The 15223-nt window shown below is 50.8% G+C and overlaps 5 protein-coding genes across 5 annotated transcripts; 3 read left to right on the top strand and 2 right to left on the bottom strand.

The window, feature by feature from the left end:
- Positions 1–335: 335 nt before the first annotated feature.
- Positions 336–3333, top strand: BU25DRAFT_175783 (uncharacterized protein). Its single transcript, XM_033700854.1, has 3 exons — positions 336–793; positions 840–1510; positions 1558–3333. Exons 1-3 carry the CDS (start codon positions 650–652, stop codon positions 2981–2983), a joined length of 2241 nt encoding a protein of 746 aa, XP_033557692.1. The 5' UTR covers positions 336–649; the 3' UTR covers positions 2984–3333.
- Positions 3334–5341: 2008 nt separating this feature from the next.
- Positions 5342–5950, bottom strand: BU25DRAFT_349931 (uncharacterized protein; the record flags this gene model as incomplete). The annotated part of the gene is made up of 1 exon (XM_033703281.1): positions 5342–5950. One exon carries the CDS (start codon positions 5948–5950, stop codon positions 5342–5344), a length of 609 nt encoding a protein of 202 aa, XP_033557693.1.
- Positions 5951–7407: 1457 nt separating this feature from the next.
- Positions 7408–7974, top strand: BU25DRAFT_350035 (acetyltransferase; the record flags this gene model as incomplete). The annotated part of the gene is made up of 1 exon (XM_033703289.1): positions 7408–7974. The coding sequence occupies one exon, from the start codon at positions 7408–7410 to the stop codon at positions 7972–7974; it is 567 nt and encodes a 188-aa protein (XP_033557694.1).
- Positions 7975–8285: 311 nt separating this feature from the next.
- BU25DRAFT_175477 (SIS domain-containing protein) lies at positions 8286–9872 on the top strand. Its single transcript, XM_033700852.1, has 2 exons — positions 8286–8944; positions 9007–9872. The coding sequence occupies exons 1-2, from the start codon at positions 8534–8536 to the stop codon at positions 9421–9423; spliced, it is 828 nt and encodes a 275-aa protein (XP_033557695.1). The 5' UTR covers positions 8286–8533; the 3' UTR covers positions 9424–9872.
- Positions 9873–14415: 4543 nt separating this feature from the next.
- Positions 14416–14962, bottom strand: BU25DRAFT_349757 (uncharacterized protein; the record flags this gene model as incomplete). Its single annotated transcript, XM_033703269.1, has 2 exons — positions 14416–14649; positions 14738–14962. The coding sequence occupies 2 exons, from the start codon at positions 14960–14962 to the stop codon at positions 14416–14418; spliced, it is 459 nt and encodes a 152-aa protein (XP_033557696.1).
- Positions 14963–15223: the final 261 nt, after the last annotated feature.

Raw genomic sequence — 15223 nt, forward strand, 5'->3', positions numbered from 1 at the left:
GTGCGAATAGCCTGGTCTGATCAGTATGGGCACCTGTTTGGAGCGACAGTGGTGAGGGGTAGCTTCGACAGCTGCTGTTGCCAAGGAATTGAAGTATACACAGCCACCAAGCTGCGTGCGCCACACTGAAGGACTACCCCTACACGTCAGCACATCTCCACCTCAACACAAGTATAACACCTCCGGTGCGGTCTGTGCGGAACAGTTGCACGTTTGAGAGAAGACATGGCGCGGGAACTACGCACATTTCGATGGGGGCTGATGTATTTCTCCGCAGCTGAGGCCCGAGCTCACCCCAGGATTGCCAGCCTTCGCCCTGTATTCAAGAGTTCCGTCACATCCCCGACAATGATGCATTTGATCAACCAGCCATCTGGAACGGATTCTTGGATACGCAGCAACCTTATTGCACTAGTTCCTGTACATTTGCACAGTTGCGAGAGAACGTCAAGCTGCCTGCCGCGGCATCAGGCCGTTCAGTTGCACGCTTTGGTCAGGCTTATATTCACCACCTCCGGCCCTCCGAGTCTATGGAGCATCACCCCTCTGCTCAAAGTTGGATCTTTTGGATTTTTCTTCATACTCTCAATTTCATTGCGCAAGCCCTTGCAAATCCCTCCCGAGCTCTCACTGCACGCCTGCAACAACCATGTCGCGAAGCAATGATCGGCGCAATGATCGTAGATTTGACAGTGCCTTAAGCCTGGCGCTGGATCAGCAACTATCTCTGCATACTTCCACAAGCATGCACGGGCCGCCCGCTTCCCAACCCTGGTCCTCGTACAATGTCAGGGTAAGTCGAGTGATCATCGAAGCGTGATCAAGCTAATCGACAGCAGCAAGATTCGTTTACCGAGACTGAGTCCACGAACGAGACGCCTGCCTCGTCACTGTACGAGAACGACTCCACCTCGACAGCACAAGCATTCCCGCCAAAACCGCTAGACTCGATACCTCGTTCCTCCTCTCCGCCTGCACTGTCGTCTGCTTCGGGTGTAGCGAATTCGAGCACCATCTCCTGTGGCCAGTGTGGCACCGACTTCACAGGAGGCTATCGTCGGGGAAATCTTGCCCGCCATGTGCGCCACAAGCATGGACAAGCAAATGCGAGATCTTACACCTGCCGTGCCCCAAACTGTCTGCATGACTTTCGGCGGCAGGATGCTAGGTTGAAGCACGAGCGCAAAGCGCATCCTGAGTTGGAACACGCACCTGTGGAACCGCGTCAGCACCATGAACAAAGCTCGTCTGGCGCACTTTCATACCCAATCGAATCGGATTGCGCACTCGGAGTATCCTCTGATGCAACCGATGACTACGAGTACAGTCATGCCGTCATTTCCACACCACAGAATACATCGACACACGGACACATCTCAACAAACCTAGTTGCTGCATGGCAGACTTTTTCTCGACTACACGCAACACTCGACGACGAAAACTACTCGCTTGCATGTGATGTCCTGTTCACGCGCTGGGAAGCTATTGCTCAGGAATTGAAGGATAAGGCGCAAGTACGATGACTTGTTTGTTGTTTCACAAGCTGACAATCCGTAGATCGGATGCATATGATGTGTACGCGCAAGTCCTGGATGACTTATACTCTGTCATTGCCGTGATCGACTGCGAGACGCCTGTGGATCATCCAGAAGAAGTTCGAGATCAGACTGAATATCTACGCCAGCACAGACCATACCAGGAGACAGCGCGTCATGGGTATGTAGCTGTCAGTGCTCTTGATACCGGAACTACTGCGTCAGGAAGTCACAACGACACTCTTAAAAGTCATTCATGGCGCCCGAAGGAATCAATCAGTGGCAAGAGTTCGACTGGACGAAAGGGAAAGGGGAGGAAGAGCCCAACACCCCGTGTCGATTGTCCCATGTACAAGCACTGGCTCGTATATCCTACCAGGAACATTCCTCCGCCCTGCCAAGGATGTAGTGCAAGCAGCATGAACCATGTTCGGAATCACGTCAAGCAAAGACATGTTGGAGAACGCGTCGGCATGATTCCATTCTTCCATCATTGCACTCGTTGCGAAGGGAACTTCGTGGACTTTACGACTAGCAACGATCACAGAGCCGCACGAGCTTGTGCACACACGCCCCAGCTGAGGAACAACATCACTACGCCGTGGGCGCAGTTATACCTTGCAATTTATCCAAGTGCCACTGAAGTCCCTAGACCTTGTAAGTGTTGTCGTTCATGTCAGTATCTGCGCTTTCAGCTAATCATCAATGAAGTCACCGGTGAAGAAGGGTTTCTCCCTCCTGCTGTTGTCATACAATGCCGACCACGCTCTTTTTTAGACGGACCATCCTCCGGGAATCTTCAGGGGCCTCCTCAACCGGCGAGTATGAGCCTTCCCTCCACTGAACAGCCAATATACGACGCTGTGATGCACACAATGCTACAAGATGCCACCCGCTACCTCCCATCCGGCGCCCCTGCTGCGGATCTCAACACGCCGAGAACGAACGAACCCCACCCGGCAGTCCCTAGATCCGGACAAGCGGCTTTCCAAAACCAACTGTTCAACGCCCAGTCGCACCTCCTCGGAGTGCTTCTTGATGCTCCAAGGTACATGTCTCAGCAGCAAATTGCGGCAGCTGTGCATTTTCTACAGCAGATCGTCGACGTCGTTCGTGCTTTTCAGACAGCTTCTGTGGTGCCGGCTGCCTTGACTGTGGACACTCAACCCAGCAGCCAGAACCCCGACAATGTATTCAGCGAAGTGGCACTTTCGCCACAGACCGACCGAACGACCACTACAAATGTCCTACCTGTGAGCCCCTCCAGGCTGTGCGAGTATGGTCGTTCCCCAGTTGATGGCACGTACGATCGCAACGCACCCCTTCCTATGGCTCATGGTCAAAATGACTTGGCACATGTCTTCGATCCCCCACTCTTCGACTTGAACTTTGACATGAGCGATGTTGACCTCAGCGGGTACCTCAACTTCGAGGACGGAGCTGCATAACAGTCACGAGGGACGGGTATGAAGGTAGTTTTGTAGGGATCCAGACGCATCCGAGTTCATGACTCCTTGCTGCAATCTCAAAGAGGTATCTTCATTCGTTTTCTCAGAGACTCAGGCATCATCCTTCCAGGACATGATGATCATTGCAAAGAACTGATTCCTACCCGTCGTTGGTATCTGTGCCCTCTTTTCCGATCGATGTTGCCCAGGGTTCAAGAATGTGCAAGAGATGCAATAAATGAAGGTGTAACCGCGCAGGGCAGTAGGTCAAGGTGGAACCGCGCGAAGCAGTAGAATCAGTATATTGTATTCTTCTGTTCTGTGATTGCCCCTCACCAGGCAATCAGCAGGGTCTGTTTACATGACGTATCTGCTGTGCGGCTAAGGGAGAAGGTGCTTGTTAGAACAAGCAAGAGCACCGCACTAACACACGTGGCACACATGACCTCCTTACTCCATACACCGTTACAAAGAACCTATTCATCTTCCCTTGACACACCCGCTCGGTCACCTGCATTCGCACATACCTGCCTTCGGTTCTATCATAAGTCCGATCTTGCTTGATGTTCACGAAGTGTATGAGCCGCGCTTTCCACCCCTGCACTTGAAATGGAAGCCCATGCCCTTTGTTCCACTCATATTGACCTATAGCAGAGGAATATCTCATTCACTTCCACTTCGTTAAAAAAACATTCATCACATGAGTCTTGCAAAGATTTGTTCTTATCCCCCCATGATAGGAACACCCCTCATGCAAAAGTCAATGAATCCCATGATCGCTGCTGATCGAACTGCCAGCCCTCAGATACTGAACGCCTCTTCATGTCTGCAAGATCCAGTAAACGAGCCTGCCATTCCTTCAAATTCACCTTTTGTTCGCCCACTAGTTCCCATTCGGTCGTATCATGGTAACAAGTAGGCAATTTCTTACTTGCCAGGCCCACATTGTGAAGTAGGTCGTAAGCTGATGTCTTCCACGACAAGTCCCCTGTAGAGATACGAGGTTAGACCCAAGGGCTGCGGTCATAACATGAACTTCTGTTACAGTGATACACTATGAGAGCTTAATCTCGGCTTTTTGCTTGATCTTTTTGACGAATCTTTGAGCTCATTTAACAATGTGTCTCTCCGTAATGAGTAGGTATTGTTTGACATCTTGGGGTTGATGTCCCTTAAAAACATCCATGTCGATCTTCATACGCGCGCGTCGAACAATAGATTCGGTTTCGAGGCCGAGTTGCCAAAAGTCTTCGCAAGCGGGGCTTCTAGAGGGCCTCACAATGCCGACATTGAAGGTGTTGCGATACTAAGCTTCAGCAATCTCCCAAAGGCCTTGTTCTCTAAGGTATCGAATGTGTCGAGCAGCGTAAACAGTACGCATGTGCGGAAATATTGAAGGATTGAACTGAAGTTGTATTGGGGGAAGCTATGAACAGTATGTATAGATGAGTAGCTATAAACAACGCTAGTGTGACGTGGCAGTCACTCTCATGGCAGGTGAGGTTCGACAGGCAGGAGCACCCTGAACTGTGACAGAATGTCAAGATAGATGAGGTGGGACGTCTTGAACCAACACTTTACGACCGCAAAACGCCATGTCTGATGGGGATTCGGGTTCAGCCTCGGACTGGCGGTCATATTCGCAACGATAGCAGGAGCTTGGGCCATCGTAGTAACCCGGATTCGGGGTACTGATAGCCATGTCGTACTCGCCTTCGAAGATATAGGGGTAAATAATGTTGCACAGATCGGGGGGGGGGCAACTTCTTCGCAGCCATGGTGTCGAGGAGCTCTAGGCAAGAAGCTTCAGCATAACCTCCAAGCAGTCGTGCGACTCTGATCTTGAGTACCCCGATATGAGCGATGCCAGCCGAAGTTTGCTTCGGTTACCATTCCATGTCTGTGATACTGTCACAGTTTAGGGTGACTCCTGCCTATCGTACCTCACCTGCCATAAGGGTGACTGCCTCTTCGCACTAACGTTGTTTACTGTCGACCATCTGTACATACTGTTTGTAGCTTCATAGAATACAACCTCAGTTCAAACCTCCAATTTTCCCTGTCTGCACTTTCCACGAACTGCAACACTCTCGGGTCGCGAGGCGAGATCTTCGTTGCGACGTGTCACCTCTTTCATCTCGCTTGACTAGGTGGACAGCGAAGAATCGCGGTACCAGCCTAAGCGAAGCTTCTGCAGAGATGGATACCCCAAACTCAAGGCAGACAAAATTGAAGTAAAGTACTTCATAGGTTGTGTGTGGTGATTTGTAGAATATGAGATGGATATTCAGAATATCTAAAACAAAAGTACGAAGATACAAGGACAACAGTGCAGTTATCCCAGTAGAATGTAAGGACTTAAAAAGAGAGCATCGGCAACCTTTTCGCAATAAACCAAACCCAGTAGAGGGGGGCAAAATCGGCGCTCGGCAGACCGAGGAGGTTGTCTGCGATGGCACCCAACACCAGGTCTCCATACAGAGCCGAGAAGAAGCTAAATACCGTAGCGAAAGCAACCACGGCACCTGCGAGTGTGCTTAAAATAGCAGATAACCAGACAGCTCCTCCTCCTTCTTTGAGGTCCAAGTGCTTCACGAACCAATGAATGGCTACAAGCACAGGAATAAGGATCATAGGTGCAGCAAAGCCGTATGTCAGATTTCTGACAGTCTGATCCTGGCGAAAGCTAGTCCAAAGTAACGAACATAGGCCGGTCATACCGACAGCTGTACCTGCGAGGTAGAGAAGGAGCCACAGGAGTGGCCTGCGGTTGTTCTTTCCTTGGTGAACAAGAATGCAGCGATGGACTGATATGCATGCCACCGATACAGAAGTAACAAGCTTCCAGATGCCTATGAGGATAAAGTGCCAGCTGAGACGACATCGGTGGATTGTTATGGAGGCAATCGGTATGCATGTACATAATGCAGCGATCGCAAGGAATAAATCGAATCTCCAATGCTTCATCTCGTGCCCTGGCCAGATGGGTACTTTACCCACTGCCATCCACGCAATGGTCCAGTACGTAAGGAGGTGAGATATGATGCCCACTGCGCCGTAAGGGAGGGCGTAGCATTGAATCTCCGCGACAGGGCCGCCGGTGACGTTCGGTGATGGTCGGAGGATGTCCGTGAAAACGTTCGGGCTCGGCGCAGCAGAAGATGTTGCGACATTGGATGCGAGTGCCAGTAGCAGCACGCTAAGACTGGATGTGGTGACAAATATTGATAGAGCCATGATGCACAAGGCTGAAATGTTGATCGTGAAGCGTGGTGATCAATGCCATCTCAGCGAAGGATCAGACATCTTTAGTATTAAAATGGAGACAAGGCCGCTGCTCGTCCTGTGTTCACCAAAAACATCCATCACGTTGAATGGCCGAAAGCTGCGAGCCTGCTGGGGGGGGGGGGGCTTGTGGCTGTTCCTCGGTGTATTGGCAAGCCTTGACAGAAGAAGGTTTGTGGCTGGGGCGCAGCCGTCTTTGTGACCGCTACCGCGCCTAGCATGCGGCTCTGAAGGACTCTCAAGCATCTCAGGAGAGAAGGGTGATTCGATTTCGCACGAAGCAGGTAGCCCCGATAAACTCCTGAAGCAGTTAAAGACATCTGAAGATGATCGATCTTGTAGCCTTGAAGTCGTTCTTGCCTCGGCGGTGTCCAACTTGAGACACATCAGTCCCCTTCCACTGCTCAATTCACCTGCTTTTCGTGCAATAAGTTTCGCTTTCACCGTATTGCGAAGAGTCTTGCTATTGTTTGCAGTCTTTCGACCCCGTTTCCTTGAGGCGATGCCACAGCTGTGGCAAGCGAGCGCAGCGAGAAGACATCGAACCATCAAAGCCTTGCGTGCAACAGTGGGCCTGGAAAGCATCGAGGGAAGCTGCTGCTAGTTAGGTGTGGCTGAGTAGGTATCGTGAGGTGATCGGTGACGGTGTTGAGGGGCAGCCATGCTTCAGGCGCGGGGGCCAAACTTACTGCCTCAGCCTCCCAAGGCATGAGCCTCCTCAGTCATCCGAAGTGGAGCTATGGAGGCTGAGCGGCGAAAATACCGAGCCACCACACTGGAGTCCACAAAGTAAAGATGACGTTGATCAAAAAGGTACTGTACCCTTGCAGACGGTGAGTTGGAGGAGAGCGGGAGATCACCAGGGCGGCTCCAATTGGTCCTTCCACCGCAAGCTTGGGCCGCTTCGATTCCTCTCGTACACCAACGGCGATACGGGCGTGTCTGGTGTCTTTAGAAATCGTCGAACCTCAAGTCAACCAGTCATAAGAGGGAAGTACCGCGCTTATGCTCCAGATGCTTGACGAATCACGCTCTACCAGCGACAGTGTAATTGAATAAAGTCGACGGCAGGAGTACCTCAGGCACATCAACCACATCAACCACCGCAACTCTTTGCTCTTACTTTACCCACCTCCACCATGGATAAGAGAGTCTGGCAATGGAAGCGCAGCGTCGGCTCGCAGGAGTTCCTTATTTCCACGGCCAAAGAGCTCCTGCCGCATTCGTTCGTCCAGGAAGCCTTTGCTGACAACGCCATGTTCTGGGCCAAACCGATGTCAGCAGAGAATCTCAAGACCATGCTCGACAACTCATGCACTCTTGGCCTCTACAGAGTAAAAAGTGATGGGTCGCAAACGCCTGTTGGTATGGCACGCATGGTCACGGACTTTGCTACGCTTGCGTATCTAACCGATGTCTACCTGAAGGACGACACACGCGGCCTGGGTTTGGGGAAGTGGGTCATTCACTGCTGCAGGGAGATCGCGCTTGACGTTCCCGATCTGCGGTTCATGCTGCTGTTGACGGGCTCAGAGCAGGCGCAACAATGGTACCGGCGCGAGTGTGGGATGGAAAGGTTTGGAGACGAGCACGCACTGGCCGCCATGGGCGCTCGGAGGCCTGCTTTGGAGACGAGCACTCGGAGGACGAAACTGGCCGAAGCGATTGCTGCCTCAAAACACCAAAGCACCGACGCCGCCGCGTAACAGTACCCGCAGGTTTGACTGTGCACACAGATCGAAGTATCTGCTGAAGCAGCAACGTGGACTGATGGTTGGTTTCGATGCATGACAGCGCGTCGTGTTGTTTCTGGTTAGCGAGGGGCTCTTGCCAAAGCCATCGAGGAAAGGCGCGAGCCCGTGCACTAGGGTCGATGCCGCCATCTTTCATCAAGGGTTCGGCGAAGGGTTCTCTGACAACCACCGAATCAGGTAGACTAGGCCAGAACATCGACTTGAAGCCGACATGTGGGCTCAGCAAGCATTAATAATGGATAAGGTTCCCTCCATCCGTGTCCAGTCCCTCTTCAAACTTGTCTATCAGCATCATCCACCCAGCAGCTTTTCACCATAATCGACGGCGTCATTGACTATCCAGGAGATTTCGTCTTGAACATCTAAGACCCGCTCCCGACACTTCCCGGTCGCGCCTCAGCATTTAGAAGACATCGAGCCAGTTATTTGGAGCTACTATCTTGTGCACTTGTTATCTTTGTTGCAGCCACCCAGCCTTCAGCTCTACTAGATACCTGACTCTCTCGAGACCATGGCGGCTACCATCGACAACACACAGTATGCACCAGCACCACCTATTTTTCAGAAGCGGAAACGTGCCGATTCGGAAACTCAACCGTTAACACCCCCACTTTCCGTTGGTGATTTCGAAGGGACCCGCCTGCTTTCGCGTGCTGTCAACGTCCTGTCAACCGCCGCAACCGCCCTCTCACAGGTCAGCATCCTGTACGAAACAGACCCTGTAGCCAGAGAAGGCCTGCTCCAGGCAGTCGAGTGCGTCACCAATGTCAATGAGGCAGGTGGCAAACTTATTATTTGTGGTGTGGGCAAGAGCGGGCTGGTGGGACAAAAGATGGTCGCGACCATGAAGAGCCTGGGGATAGGCAGCTCCTTCATGCACGCAGCTGAGGCGATTCATGGCGACCTCGGAGATATCAGAAAGGTACTGCGTGCCTCTGCTGGGGTCTCAAAAGTCGGTCCGACATGTTTACTAACATGAAACAGAACGATGCCATTATGTTTATCTCATACTCTGGCAAGACAGGCGAGCTCATGGCTCTGCTCGACCACATCCCTTCGCATACGCCCATTATCGCCGTCACGTCGCATACACACCCCTCAGAGTGCCCACTGCTGAGCGAGCGCCCTGACGCTATCCTGCTCCCTGCACCGATTCACGAGCTGGAGGAAGTCTCCTTCGGCGTCTGTGCGCCCACAACCTCGACGACTGTAACGATTGCTGTCGGAGATATGTTGGCGCTCACCGTAGCTGAGGCCTTGCATCAGGAAGAGACGAAGAGCGTCTTCAAGAAGAACCACCCAGGAGGAGCGATTGGTGCCAAGGCAAGGCGTCTGAATGACAACACAGTGGAGATCACCATCAGCAAGTGCGATGGCCGGATCACACCGCCAGCCGCATGAAGCAGCTTCTGATGTCTTTTGGAGATATACCGTCTCGTGGACCAGCTCATGGAGCATGCCACATCGAAGGGACACTGTACACTTGTGCTAACACAGTTATACCCATGCACACACTCTACACCCACGTGCTTTCAGGCACCAGTTGCGCAGCTGCGACGACTTCTGCGCTTGAACAAGATACCCCAGATTCCAGCAAGTGCAGTGCTGGACACATATTGTTGACTAGAAGAACGACATGTAACGACCCATGAACGAGCACCTCAGTGTACAGGCGAGGCGCGTGTGAACGCTTTTCGCATACTAGATTGGTTTCAATTTGACGGACTTGATGCATACATCGATTGCCTGCTGCGCCAAGCACATTCTTTTCGACTTCTTTCAGTGTTACTAATTTCCGTTTATGGGAGGAACAAGAACTAGATCTGGCCCACGAATTACACAACAACTTCAGGCAGCCAGCAACCGATCACTTTGGTGCATGCAGCGGTCATGATGGTCCATCATTTCGTTTACACAGCATACTGCGGTTGTGACCAGTTCTATCAGGTCGGCTAGGCAACACCGCCTTGTATCCGTTTCGAAGCTTGCAGTCGGAGATAGCGCTATCTCTAGCAATCGGCAACATTGCTATCTGAAGTTAAATGCTCCGCGCACATGCTGTTATTTACCTTGAGGCTGCGTGTGCGTCCAATCAGTTCAGCTCCACCGTTCGTCAAGCAAGATTGGCCCATTCGTCAACATCATACCCTTTACGCTCTTCAACAAGGCATGACAATTCTCGGTCGATAAACAAGCGGATTTTATCGACAGCTCGAGAATCTCCGGACGCTGGATTGCCGCACCTGGCACCCAGTCGAAACAGACATCGCCGAGCTCCAGCTCCTTCCCGGCTAGCCAGATGCTAGGTCTCAGAACCCCCGGCCCTTTATCATACCTATACCCAGTCTTGACAACACCGTATCTGCCATCATTCGAGAAACCTCAGAGCCAAGTCAGCGTTGTTGGTGAAATCCACTTGTCAAACCTTGTCCTGAGCAACCATGGTATCGATGTCGATTCGACCTACTATGTCCCCAGTCACATCCACAAATACGGCCATGACCTGCTTTGCCTCATCCAAGGTCTTCGCAAGCTCCACCATATTCCCAGTCTTCTTCTCTGATTCCATTAGCACGGCTGCGCGGAACTCCGAGGCCTCTATAATGAGCTGTTCATGTCCAGTCAGTCGGCGCGCGATCTCGCCTTGCTGGAGAGTTAGCTGATGGTTCCGCCCGCTCAGGCCTTCAGTCGCGTCGAGGAACTCCTGCTTGCTGATCACCAGTCGTTCAAGTTTGCCAGATATGCGGTGCACTTGCTGCTCTATCTCGGCTTCAAATCTTTGCGCATCGTCTGCACAAAGACTATTGAATTTACTACGGGTGAGCCAGTGTTTGTATCGACGACTATCAAATTGATATCTTTGCTTCCCTAAAGTTTGCTTTCAATTTATCCCGTGCAGAGTTGTGGAACCAGTTTCGCAGTTTACCCTCGAAGTTTCTATTAAGCGTCCGCCTTGCAATTTGTTATCGTTCGAGGTACCGTTTCCCCATACACCCCTGCAAAGAGGGTCATGACGTTGAATGAGTGTATTGTTGGACATGCCTCTCGTTGGTTATAAACGACAACATCTATGACTTATGAACGAACCAGCAGACCACTTTATATCCACGGCGCTTGTGAATGTTGTTCGCGCACGAGACTGATCCAATCAGACGGAATTGGCGTCCCCAAATTTCTTGTTAAATCGCTGCATGCACTCTACAACGATCGACGCCCCCATGATTCCTCCCAGCCTTCTCTGTCCATTACTTCTCAATGCGACGCATGTATGCATACACCCAATCCGGTCCAACTTAGCTCAAATCGGCTCTTCTCAAGTCAGCTTTGAGCATTGGCGTTATCTGTGCGACATAAGTAGCATTTTGATTTGACAACCTCCGTGGTGCAAAACAATGCTCAGGTCACAGCATTCAGCACTGGTCTATATCCAGGTTTGGGCTCTGCTCCCACATGCCCGCCGGCTCTTCCTCCAGCTAGCTGTATGGTTCGATCTCCACAACGCGAACCATATTAATCAACGAACACTGGCTGAGAGCATTGGAATCACGGACAACGGAGATTCGTCACGAAAGTGCTCCGTATTACACTCCACTTCAGCTCATCCATGAGTCGCACGGGTCACAATCTGGAATTTGTTTGGGCGCTGGCAAGTTAAAATGAAGCCAAAGGCATCAAGGCTGGCGATCTGGTGTGCTCAGTTGCGCCATGGCTACGACATTCGTTTGTATTGTCAACCTTACGGTCACGATCTTATGTGGGGTGAAAGTCAAGGGTGGTACCGTATTCGAGGGAGACTGTGAACGAGCTCGTCGTCTCAACTCAGTGCTCCACTTTCTCATCAACGCGTTCAGCACTGTCTTGCTGAGTTGCAGTAACTACTGCATGCAATGTATGTCCGCGCCAACAAGGGACAATATTGATCGAGCACATGTAAGAGGGTGTTGGCTCGACGTTGGTATCTTAAGCAGCTTCATCAACCGAAAACGCGTAATAGTGTGAGCCTTCCTGGGGATGTCCTCTGTACCCTTGCACCTATTGTATGTCATCATCTGTAGGACATATCTCTGGTCGTGCATCATGCAGTACTGAGCTGATTATTCATCTGTTACAACTTCGTTGTGTTCCTCTCTATCGTAGCGCCAGACTACCAAGTGCTTGCTGTCGATGAATCTATTATCCATGGTACCAAGCGACCAATGAAGTTGCTTGGCCGCCAGAATTCCATATCATGTACGAAAGGGCTCGAAATAGTACCCTTGACCGCTTGGGTAACATAGACTGTATCGATGCGTATGCTCAGATGATTCAAACCAAGAGGCGGCACGTTCTCGTAGTTGTTGAAGATCACGCAGTTGATTTGGATGGAAAAGAATTTGGTAATGATTCTTATATCTACTATTACCGCTCCTGTCATCAGGCACTCGCAGTGGTATCGAGTCATCCAACCGAATGTCTTCAATTGTATCTATTCCGGGACACGGCCTTTCCCTTGTCTGAATAATATTAAACACATCAGGGAAGCCTCTAATAAGTGGGTTTTAGGAGAGAAGCGACATCCTTCTGATACTGGATTGAGGTGTGAAACGAAAAGGCCCATCACGTATTGCCTGAGCGAAAGGGCCAAGCAGCACTGCAAAGTTCGCTGGAATACTTGGATCGCAGCTCTGGTAATGATGCTCAATATCGTGAAGGGGATCCTGATGCTCTATATAACGTTCTGCTTTAGGGATCAACCGCTTATGACCATGGAAGGCGCTGTAGCATTCTTAGAGACTGAGGATGTTACCACAGCCCGCACGTGTCTTGCATCACAGGATGACCTTGAGTTTTGTAAATGACGAGCGCAGCTTGCCATCCACCGCCGACATTGGAGTCAGAGCCGTAGCAGATGGCTGTCGAGAAAGTCGAATGGGGTGTCGTTGCGGTTATGATACTGGTATTGGGCATTGCGCTTTTTCAAGTGGACATGTTGGGCTGTTGGAGATTGGAGGGGCTCATGCTTGACAGACTCCACACTTGAGCTACTTGTTCTTCTGCAAAAAGATAAGGCAAGTAACTTATTGACCCGTATTCATTCTGTTACGAGTCACCTTGAATCATTCGAGCAAGTTTCGGTTTCTTAAGCGACGGTGTACTTGGTTGAGGCTTGTTCTACGTATCTCAACAGCCGCATAAGCTGCCTCCATCCATCGACGGATTGTGGCATTGGCTTGCGAGCAGATCAACAGCAGGAGCAAAATAGCACGTAATAGACAAGTTGTATAAGGAATTCTAGCCGAACCTCATATTTGATTGCGTAGCGATACATACGAGTAGATTGGCAGGCAGACGCATGGGACCAACGCGGTCCCCCATGATCCTAGCTCGGGAGCCCCCCCCCCTTCCGTTTCTGATCCACGCCCTTACTTACATACCGTTGTAGAGATATGAGCTTGCCTTTGATCTTGTCATGCCCGAACCTATGCAAGCGCTAACTAATGCCATCATGATTTGACCTCCACGCATCCTTCTCCATGATATCAACATATCGGTCAGTCGGTTCCTGTTCCGCTCGCGCGACCCACGGAGCCCGCGATGTCGTTCCCACAGTGCGTACTGCACCCTCGATCTCAACAAGACGTCTTTTGATGCGGTCTGCGGCACGATCGATAGTGCTCATTGAGATCATGACAAACATGATTATGGTTAGAATAAGACCGAGATGCTCTGTGATCTGATCAATAGCGGCAAAACCAACGACGCATCCAACGACCAGGTATGGTATCATGTTGACGATGGAGGTGAGTTGTGGGGTCAGAAGTTTTTGGGAGGAGCTGCGATGCTTTGGGATCGGGTCACAAGTGACGTCCTATTGATTGCGTCAGGTTTATTTATTTAGTCTAAGGTTTGCAAGCATCGCAACTTGCCTTATGGGTTGCAGATCCATGAACTTCAGTCTGGGCAGCATCCTCTCCCAGTGCCGTGTTTATAGTTGTGTTCATAGTTGATCAAACTGAAGGCATTTCGTCAGTTTGTAAAACGGGTATTTGTATGACAACGCGTGAAGTGAAATTCAAGAGTCGTGTGTCGCTCTGCTCCGTAAGTTGAAAGATGTCAAACTTCTTCTGAACCACAAAGACCAGGTGCTTTACGTGTAGATCAGAGACAAGCAAACTCGACTTGTGCAAAGAACTTGTGGCTTCTCAGCAACATATAAACATGTCTGGATCTCCCGCTTGGTTTGTGCAAATTTGCCTTGCTACGCAGCGAAGCTTTCATTGTGGTGCATCTGCAGTAGAGGAATGAACGAGGTTTGTTCGGCTCAGAATTTGCTATTGACAAACTTTTTCTACAATTCCAATGTTCAACAATATAACAGAGCGGCCGTTGGTCCTCTGTCGACTGGCACTGATCTTACAAGTCTGGAATGGCAGCGATCACCTCAATCTCGATCAAGAAGTTGCCAGGGAGCTTGCCGACCTCGACAGCGGTACGAGCAGGCTTCGGCGACGGAAGCATAGCGCCGTAGACCTCGTTCATGGCTGTGTAGTCGCTCATGTTGGCCAGGAATACGGTCGTCTTCATGACGTAGTCCCAAGATGTACCAGCTTCCTCAAGTACTGCACCGATGTTCTTGATGACTTGTGCCTGGATTGGGTCAGTCTTGTTGGGACATGCACAAAGTAAGCATCTTTGAATGATGCAAGTGGTGTTCGTTCTATAGGGAGATGCGTACCGTCTGTTCTTCAATGCCGCCAGCAATGATGCTTCCGTTGAAGGTAGGTACAGTTCCGGATGTGTAGACTATGCCCTTCGATGTCCATGCTCCGCTCGACAGGATAGACCCTTGAGTACCAAGGTAGGTCACTACAGGCTGCTCAGCAGTCTTCGGTACCGACTTTGCACTAGCAATGCCGACGACTACGAGCACGGTTGTCAGAAAAGATGTGATGGAGACCATGCTGACGAAGATGATTGGACAGTAGAAGGATGTTGAAGGTTGTCAAGCTTGTGTCGTTTCTGGTATGTTGTGTTCAAGGTCATGCTTGCCATTTTATAGCAGTCACCCAACTTTCTGAATGCCAATGCAGTTATCTCATCTGGCTGTGATGTCCAGTCCGCCATGACTTCCAAGAGCTGCAGATGTTGGACTTCGGGTAACACCTTCTAAAAAGATGTAGGACAAGACCAGAGGCGTTCATGTAATGCAACTCTGAGTCAG

The sequence above is a fragment of the Macroventuria anomochaeta genome (assembly GCF_010093625.1).
Source record: "Macroventuria anomochaeta strain CBS 525.71 unplaced genomic scaffold BU25scaffold_36, whole genome shotgun sequence".
NCBI classification, from domain to species: domain Eukaryota; kingdom Fungi; phylum Ascomycota; class Dothideomycetes; order Pleosporales; family Didymellaceae; genus Macroventuria; species Macroventuria anomochaeta.

Bases quoted from the DNA above. Each gene is read 5' to 3' on its own strand.
- BU25DRAFT_175783 (XM_033700854.1), top strand. From the start codon at position 650: ATGTCGCGAAGCAATGATCGGCGCAATGATCGTAGATTTGACAGTGCC. The intron at 794-839 runs GTAAGTCGAGTG...AATCGACAGCAG, and splicing joins GGTCCTCGTACAATGTCAGG to CAAGATTCGTTTACCGAGAC. The intron at 1,511-1,557 runs GCAAGTACGATG...GACAATCCGTAG, and splicing joins CAGGAATTGAAGGATAAGGC to ATCGGATGCATATGATGTGT.
- BU25DRAFT_175477 (XM_033700852.1), top strand. From the start codon at position 8,534: ATGGCGGCTACCATCGACAACACACAGTATGCACCAGCACCACCTATT. The intron at 8,945-9,006 runs GTACTGCGTGCC...AACATGAAACAG, and splicing joins ACCTCGGAGATATCAGAAAG to AACGATGCCATTATGTTTAT.